General features: G+C 59.9%; 1 protein-coding gene across 1 annotated transcript in view; it reads right to left on the bottom strand.

The window, feature by feature from the left end:
- ARHGAP39 (Rho GTPase activating protein 39) overlaps nucleotides 1-8,617 on the bottom strand; it is a 74,477-nt gene that overhangs the window by 1,625 nt on the left and 64,235 nt on the right. The window contains exons 7-11 of the mRNA XM_011938197.1: nucleotides 5,945-6,037; nucleotides 2,422-2,495; nucleotides 1,552-1,751; nucleotides 733-824; nucleotides 42-211 (exon numbers count right to left, since the gene is read on the bottom strand). Coding sequence (XP_011793587.1) covers nucleotides 42-211; nucleotides 733-824; nucleotides 1,552-1,751; nucleotides 2,422-2,495; nucleotides 5,945-6,037 — 629 coding nt within the window. The remainder of the gene's footprint in view (nucleotides 1-41; nucleotides 212-732; nucleotides 825-1,551; nucleotides 1,752-2,421; nucleotides 2,496-5,944; nucleotides 6,038-8,617) is intronic.

Below are 8,617 nucleotides of genomic sequence, written 5' to 3'. Positions count from 1 at the left end.
GGGGAGGGGGAAGCGGCGGGGACCCCCGGGGAGGGAAGTACCTGCAGGAAGCGGATGAGGTAGCAGAGCACCATGCGGTTGATGCGGGGCAGCGCGTGCACCACGGCCACCGCCGCCTCGGGGCTGTCGTAGTGCGCGATGCACTGCTCATAGAACTCGTGCGGGATCAGGGGCTCCTCCAGCTCCCGGTACCACAGCTTCAGCAGGGATGCTGGGGACACAGCACGGGGCTTAGCGGGCCTGCTCGGCGGGCACCCCTGGGCCAAGTGGGGTTCTGTGGCGGACACGAGGGGTGCTGTGGGTGACAGGCTGGGAGGGCCGGCCCATTCTGGACAGGGCCCATCGGACCCGGCTGGGCCCGGACCCCAGAGGGCCTTTCAGCTCCTAGAGGCATGGGGGTCACGCCAGCAGAGACGTGCCAAACAGGGTTTTTCTCAGGAGTCTGTGCAGCTGCCGTGAGGGGGTGTCTGCACAGCAGGCATGGCGGAAGGGCACAGGGCAGAGAGCAGCAGGTTGGGAGTGGGCTGTACTGCACAGGCAGGCCTCGGGGTGCCCCGCAGACACCTGGGGAGACTGTGCAGTGGGCAGGAGGGAGGATGTGCTGGAAGTGACTGGGAAGCCATCACATCACTGGGCAGGAGGCAGGATCAGGGTGGACTCCAGAGGCGGAGACAGGGACCCCTTAGCCACAACCTGAGCCAGGCCTGCTCTGCTGCAGTGTGGAGGACTCACCAGGGACGTGGGGGTCTTCCAGGCCTGTGGGCACCTTCCACTGGTCCACCTGCAGCTTCAGAGCATTCACCTCGTCAATGTCCCCAGGGACCCTGCAGGGCACAGGGCAGGTCTCAGGCAACAGGAGCCTGCGCTGCGGCTTCCTGATTCCGCCTGGACACTCAATCCGGTCGGCCCCTGCTGACCCCTGGAGGGAGCGAAACCTCAGGACCCCCTGCCACCCTGGTTGGCCTCTTTCCCACGAACATGGGTGGACGGCACTCTTCGGGATTCCTGCCCCACACACCTGGGTCCGAGCGTGGCGTTTCCCCAGGCCAGCGTCCCTCCCTGGACCCCTGCTGGCTCCCTGTGCGGATGCCCTCCCCAAAGCGCCACTGGGGCTCAACCTGCTAGCCTCAGTTTCCCCAGCTGCCCTCCTGGGGCCTAGGTACCCCTTGCCCTGACAGGTGAGTCACGGGAGTGGGTGGCACCCTGTGCCATCCCTGTTCACAGACGAGGGCTGCCTGTCATCTGAGGCTCACACCCTGGGCTGCCCATGGCTGGTGTCCAAGCACGCTCTGGACCCTTGGTGGCCATCTGCAGGGGCGCCCTGCCTGGCTGGCTGTGCTGTTTCTTCAGAATGGGTCCTGTCCTCTTTCCTGGCCTGCACACCCTCGGGGTCAGCTTTCACACTGTGGCCCCAGCCTTCCATCTGCTCTCCGGTAGGGGGTGGGGGAGCAGCCCAGCAGGTCGCAGGCTTAATGGCCCCTGCATGCCAGAGATGCATGGTGGACACACGGCTGTGGCCCCCACACCCGGCGCCCAGGGTTGCCGTGGCACCTGAAGATGCCCTCTGTCTGGTCACCGTTGAGCGCCAGCACCTCCTCAGAGAGCCGTGTCTGCACCCAGGGCAGCTGGCGCTCAGGGTAGCGCTCCCTCTGCATGCCCATGACCTCTTGCAGTGCACTGCCAAACATGGACGGGCTGAACACGGCGTTCTTGGCATGCCGGATCTCCTCCACGTTGGGCTTCTTCAGCCCCTGTGAAGACAGAGGCTCCGTCCTGGTCTGGCCTGGCCGTCCTGCTTCCAGCCCTCCTCGCCCCCAAACCCTAACTCCTCCTGGGCTGCCCCTGACTCTGCCTCCCCGCCTCTCATCCCTGTGAACTCCTGGCTCCAACTAGAGCTACGGACAAGCCCAGCTCCCCGGCCGGAGTCACTCTCTACAGCACCAGCTCGCAGGGTCCCTTGGAAAGGCGGGAGTGTCCCCTGGGCTGGCCAGGGCTGTTGGGGAGCATAGCACAGGCCAAGCTGGCTGAGCTGGGGTGAAACTTCCAGAAGTCTGTGGCAGGGCTGAGAGCCCTGGGGAGGGGTGTGATGGGAGCAGTGCACCAGAGAGAAGAGGACGTGGGGAAGGGCCAGGCTCTTGGGACAGGTCCAGGGAATGAGGTCCTGTGGTGCGCTCTGACTGCAGCCCTTTACCTGCCTTGCTCCTGAGCTGGAAGTCTGGGCCTGGGAAGAGCCCCTGGGGGAGGGTACAGGTCAGAACACGGGGTCGGCCTGGCGCACCCCACCACTCACCTAGGTGGGCTCTGTGTGGCACCCTCTGCACTTCTGCCCCACACCAAACTGCAGGCGGGGCTCCTGGGGCTGTCCACCAAGGGTCTCTGTGTCCCCGCCTGCCCTCCCCAGCCCCCCAGGCACACCCGTACCTTCTTGGCTCCGGTCAAGGCAGCCTTCTGCAGCTTGTGGTAACAGTACTTGGCATATGTGCTTATCGCCACCCCTGGAAAGAAATGGGACCCGATCAACCTGTTGTGGATGTGTGGGTGTGGGGCCAGAAGAGGGGTGAGCAGACGCAGCTCCTTCAAGGGCCCTGGGGGGCTGGGCTGGCTGGGCCCCAGCCACCCCCTGCCCAGCGCAGCAGGTCCTCACACTCTCTCAGGCAGTGTCCTTTAGAGCACAGACCCAAGGAGCACGTGCCCACCTGCGGAGGGACAGGCTGGGGAGGAACCCCTCTGGCAGCTCCACCCGCCCTCCCACGGCCACACAGGAACAGGAAGGGAAGGACCTGGGTCTGAGGGCCTCTAGACCCCACTGCTCCCTCCTTGGGGCCTGACCAGGCAGCTGTCCAGGTATTTGACTCTTCTCTGCTGCAGGCCCCTCCCTGGCTTTTGGGCTCTGGGCAGGAGCCCTGGAGGAGTCATTTCCACCTACCCAGCACCCACAGCCAGTGCTGGGGGAGGCAGACACTGAGCCATCTGGACAGCAAGCCCAGCTCTGCTGCAGCCCTGGGCCTGAAGTACCACCTTTGGGCTCTTCTGAAGGACTAAGGTGGCAATGAGAGGGCCCAGTCTCCTTTCTCAAGGGAGGGGCTTTCTAAAACTCAGCCCCTGACAGCACAGTCCCTGAGGGGAGGGGCAGTGTGCCTGAGTCAGCACCTGGGGAGGGACTCAGGGACCTCAGCCTGGGGAGTCTGCAGACACAGGACCCAGGGGAAAGTGCCAGAGGGGAGAAGATTCCCAGGCTGGGTCTGGAAGGCGCAGCACCTTCCTGCTCCAGGTCGGGAAGCAGCAGATGAGAGAACATGCCAAGAGAAGCCAGGGGAGCCATGGACCTTGGACAGTTGGACAGGACCCTGTGCTGCTGGACATGAGACCTGCCCCAGCACCCAGAGCCTACCGCCTGCCAGGGTGAGGGGGGCCTCTGGATCCTGACCCCCAATCGGAATGTGTCTTCTTTGAAGGAGCAGTTTCTGGTGGACAGCTGAGGACACGGGGTCCTTGGACCAGGTTCAGAAAGTACACACATGTCTTGACTCCATCTCTAATTGCCACAGAGGAGTTGACATGTGACTGCTAACAAGACTCTTTTTTAGAGTAACCAAAATGAATTTTTTTTTTTTCATAGATGTTTAGGTCCTAGGAAATCTGTCATGGTCCTTGGGGCTGCATGTCCTGGCAGAGGATCTGGCCCCAGCCTCCAGTGTGGGACCAAGGGTCTGGGCCTTCTGGGCAGGCTGTGAGGTACCCTCGTTTTTCTAAAATGGATGGTGCCCACACACACTGGACCCAGGCTTCAGAGCCCCAAGAAGGCGGCAGAAACCCAGGGCCTCAGCTCAGCAGTTGGGACATGGAATCACTAGGCCGGGGGGCCTGGGGCAGATGGCAGGGCCGGACCTCCTGCTTGCTGTCCCTGTGGGAAGACAGGCCCTGATCTCCTGTCCCCAGGCCCCTGGTGGGACACTCAGCCCCAGCCTGCTTGGGACCAGGACACCCTCCAACAGTCTGTGACTGGGACACACCGGGGCCACCGCTTCTCAGCTGATGGTGAGCATGATGCAATCTCTCTCTGCCTCAGTTTACTCCTCTGTAGGATGGGGACCGTGACAATGCCTGTCTCATGCAGTGCTCAGCAGGCAGCTGCCAGTGTCATGAGTATACTGAGTAGGCCAGGGACTGAGGCCACACTATCCCACCTGCAGCTTCACTCTGGGGGTCAGGCTGCCTGTGCCCTAAGGTCTAGAAAGCTGGGGATGACTGCTGCTCACGCTGCATCAGGCACAGGGCCAGGCACCAAGGTGTCTGCTGACCTGTGGTGTGAGAGTGGGCAGTGCCCATGGCCAGCCCAGGGAGACCCTCCCCTGTGTGGAGTGCTCTGCTCTGAGCCCACTGCCCTGATCTGACCTCGCCTGACCTCAGCCCTCATCTCCATCCCCCTCCAGCTGCAGGCAAGCCCAGGTGGGATGCCTGCCCATGGAGGGACCCACAGCAGCAGCTCTCCTAAGGTCTGTGCTGCTCTGCTCGGTGGCCAGGCCTGCCCCGGGGACCTCAGAGCTACAGGACCAGGTCACAGGTCTCCCAGGTCGCCAAGTGTGGCCAGGGCCTCCTGGTGTTGACCCTGCTCCCCACTTGACACACTCTGGGCTGCAGTGTTCCACTGGGCTCCACTCCAGGCACAGGGGAGTCTGCTCCCTGCTCCGCCTGGCTGCAGCCAGGAGACTTTTACGGCCAACGGTATCGGTCCAGCTCTCAGGCCACCGGACACCAGCTCAGGCAGGAGTGCAGAGCTCCTTCTACGCTGCCCCAGATGGAGTGGTCTGAGGATGTCTGTGACCAGGAATCTCACCCCTACATTGCAGCTGGCCTCTTCTCCCAGGGTCCTGGGTGAGACCAGGCTGGGTGACTCAGGACTGGGTCACTGTACTCTGGCACAGACCTGTTGGTGGCAGCCTTGGAGGCGCCAGGGTGAGGACAAGTCCCTAGACCGGCAGATGCCATCCTGGCATTCCCCACGAGGGCCCTTCATGCTCCTGTAGCCTCCTGCTGGCTCCGAAGTTGGCCCTAAGCAAACCTCATCCACAGAAAGCTTGCTGGCACTGTTCTGGGCCTGCATAGGCAGCATGCAGTCAGGGCTGGCTTCCTCGAGGAAGGGGTGCCTAAGTCAAGCGGTCTCAAAGGAAGTGAAGTGGAGCAGAGAGGTGGTGGCGGAGCTCTAGACAGACGAGTGGGCATGAGGCACCAAGTGTGGCAGGACCACACTGCAGAGCGGGGAGGGCGGCCCTGGGAGCCTGTGTGTGTGTGTGTGCGCACAGCTGACGTGGTCTGACAGCACAGCTCTCAAAAGGGCACAGCCCTGGGTTTACAGGGCTTTCCTGAGCCAGGGCCTGGGGGAAGGTGGAGAGGTGGAAGCTGTGAGAGTGTGGGTGGTGGGAAGGGTGCTGGTGGGGAGGGTGGGGAAGCCCTCTCCCAGCTTCTGGGGGCCACCATCAAAGCAGGGGACGACTCCTTGCTGATTCTGAACGCAGGCTTGGCTCCTGTGGCCCAGGGGCAGCCCTGGGCTGGAAGACAGGGCTGAGGGGTACTTGTCTGCAGGCACCACACACCTCTCCACCTGCAAACTTCCCTGTGGGGGTCAGGCCCACTCACTCACCTGGGGGCACCGCCAGTAGCCCTCGGCCAGCAAGTCCTCATGCCCCCACCCCATCAAGAACCCAGCAAGCAAGTTGGAAATGACTCTGGGCACCACCAAGACAGGTGTGGACAGGCTTGACCTCTCCAGGGGTCCAGTCAGTCACCTGGGCCCTCCAGCTCACTCAGGAGGCCACAGGCCTGAGGTTAGTGGCCCCATCCCCCCCCGCCCAGAAGCGGTTAGAGAAGAGAAGGCCAGGCGGCCGAGGCTGGAGAGCAGAGCTGTGCAGACGCAGCGCCCAGGGGCTGCGGGGAGAGGCCCTACCATCCGGCTCTTCAACATAAGGCTTGGGTTTCTTTCTCAATTTGGACTTCTTCTTAGTGTTTCTTTCCAGGAGCTCTTTTATGTGCTGTGTCACTGGGGAGCAAAGAGAACCATGAGGACCACAGAACACAACGCCAGGAGCCAGCGCCCACTCAGCTCCCACACTTGGCCGGTGAGCGGGGCTCACCCTGTTTGGCTGGGGGCTGAGCGTGTCTGGGGGGACGTGGCTGTGTGTGTGAGTGGCAGAGAGGTGCCAGGGGCCCTTCTGAGCATTGTGGGCTGGGAAGCTTCTGTGCCCGTACTGGCCTGAGTAGAAGTGCAGGGAAGGCGTCTGGGGAATAGGAGGAGAGCAGGCAGCTTCTGCCCTCTGGCTGGCAGCAAGGCTGGGGCGGCCATGGCCTGGACTCTCTGCCTGCCGGTCAGAAAACCAACAGAAACGAGTGCGCGAAGGCAGCTGGCCCCAAGCCAGCCACTGCAGTCAGAGGAGGGGCTCCCCTCAGGCTGGTCCGGGCCTCCCGCTCCGCACTGTGTAACTCCGCACTGCGGCCACTGGCCTTGATGACCTAGCTGAGGTCACGGCTGCCAGGCTTCTGTGAGGTGCCGTCTCCTCCCCCTGCTCCGTGCCACACTCTGCAAGAGGAGTCACTGTGCCCGGCCCAGTGAGGTGCCGTCTCCTCCCCCTGCTCCGTGCCGCACTCTGTGGGAGGAGTCACTGTGCCCGGCCCACAGCTGAGGGGTGGGGTTAGGCTCCAGCTCCTGGAGGGCGGACATGCATGTAAATTGTTTGTCATTATTCTGCACAGATTTGTCTATTCCTATCTATTGAATTATTCATTTATATCAGTATGGACTTACGGATTTTTTTTTTTTTTTTTGTGAGATAGGGTCTCCCTGTGTCACCCAGGCTGGAGTGAGTGGTGCAATCTCAGCTCACTGCAACCTCCACCTCCTGGCAACCTCCATCCACGGCAACCTCCACCCACCGCAACCTCCATCCACGGCAACCTCCACCCACCGCAACCTCCATCCACGGCAACCTCCACCCACCGCAACCTCCACCTCCCGGGTTCAAGAGACCCCCACCTCCACCTCAGTCTACTGAGTGGTTAGAATTACAGGCATGCGTCACCACCTCTGACGGATTTTGTATTTTTGGTAGAGATGGGGTTTTACCATGTTGGCCAGGCTGGTCTTGAATTCTTTTTTTTATTTTTGAGACGGAGTCTCGCTTGTCGCCCGGGCTGGAGTGCAGTGGCCGGATCTCGGCTCACTGCAAGCTCCGCCTCCTGGGTTTCCACCATTCTCCTGCCTCAGCCTCCCGAGCAGCTGGGACTACAGGCGCCCGCCACCTCGCCCGGCTAGTTTTTTGTATTTTTAGTAGAGACGGGGTTTCACCGTGTTAGCCAGGATGGTCTTGATCTCCTGACCTCGTGATCCGCCCGCCTCGGCCTCCCAAAGTGCTGGGATTACAGGCGTGAGCCACCGTGCCCGGCCGGTCTTGAACTCTTGACCTCAAATGATCCACCCGCCTCAGCCTCCCAAAGTGCTGGGATTACAGGTATGAGCCACCACGCCCGGCCTACTTATGGATTTTATTTTATACTAGGGTTACAATCCAATGGGTCTTTATCTTGTTGCTCAACTCGCTCCAGCCTTGGCCACTGGGAACTCCTTCCGCTGGCTCCTGTGTCCCTGTGGCAGGCGTCACCCCCACCTCTGGCACTTTCTCACTTTTGAATCCATCTCATATTGTATATGCCCTGCACCAGCCCTGGAATCACCCATTTCTCCAAGGAACTCTGGATCCTTTTAATGGAAAACGGTTATTTAGAAACCAAGATCTGGGTGTGTGACGTGCTTACTGCTACCAGGAAATCACTGCTGCAGGCCCTCTCAACGGACAGAATGAGGAAACACCTGCGTGCACGCTAGCGCCTGTCCGCACGCACATCTCTAAGTATTTCTGGATGTCACCGTCTGTCTCCGTATCAGCTGAACATGGCCTCTGACTTGATCCCACTACCGCTGTTAGTTGCTCTGGCTTCCTCCCTTTGCATGTCTGTAACTGGTGTATCTTCTCATTCTTTTAACAGTCTTTTGTAGGAAACTTTATTTTGATCAAATCCAATTTATCCATGTTTTTCTTTTATAGATAGTACTTTTGGAATTATATATAAAAATCTTTGCCTCCCTCAGGAAAGCAAGCATTTTCTCCTGTTTTGTTCCAGAAGTTTTATAGTTTTAGGTTTTATATCTTGGTCTCCGAGTGATCCATTTGCAGTTATTTTTTTGTGTACACTCCAAAATATACATTGAAATTCATCTGTTGTTTGCGTTTGGACATCCAGTTTTCCCAGCACCCTCGAAGGAAAAGACTGTCCTTTCTTCACTAAGTTGCCTTTGCAGCACTGTGGAAAGCTGGCTCATGATGCGTACATGGGTCTGTTCTAACCTTGCTCTCTGTGGCACTGACCCCCTGTCTATCTCAAGGCCAGTGCCACACTCTCTTGTTAGTGTAGCTTTATAACAAGTGAGGTGCTGTAAATCCTCCAACTCTGTATTTTTTCAAAGGGGTTTTGGCTATTCTAGGTCCTTTGTAGCTCCTATGCATTTTAGAATCAGCCTGCCAATTTCTTTTTTTTTTTTGAGGCGGAGTCTCGCTCTGTCGCCCGG

Source organism: Colobus angolensis, unplaced genomic scaffold (genome assembly GCF_000951035.1).
Source record: "Colobus angolensis palliatus isolate OR3802 unplaced genomic scaffold, Cang.pa_1.0 Scaffold17, whole genome shotgun sequence".
Classification (NCBI taxonomy): Eukaryota; Metazoa; Chordata; class Mammalia; order Primates; family Cercopithecidae; genus Colobus; species Colobus angolensis.
The sequence above is the reverse complement of the archived record's forward strand: the minus strand, read 5'-3'. Positions and strand labels throughout refer to the sequence as shown.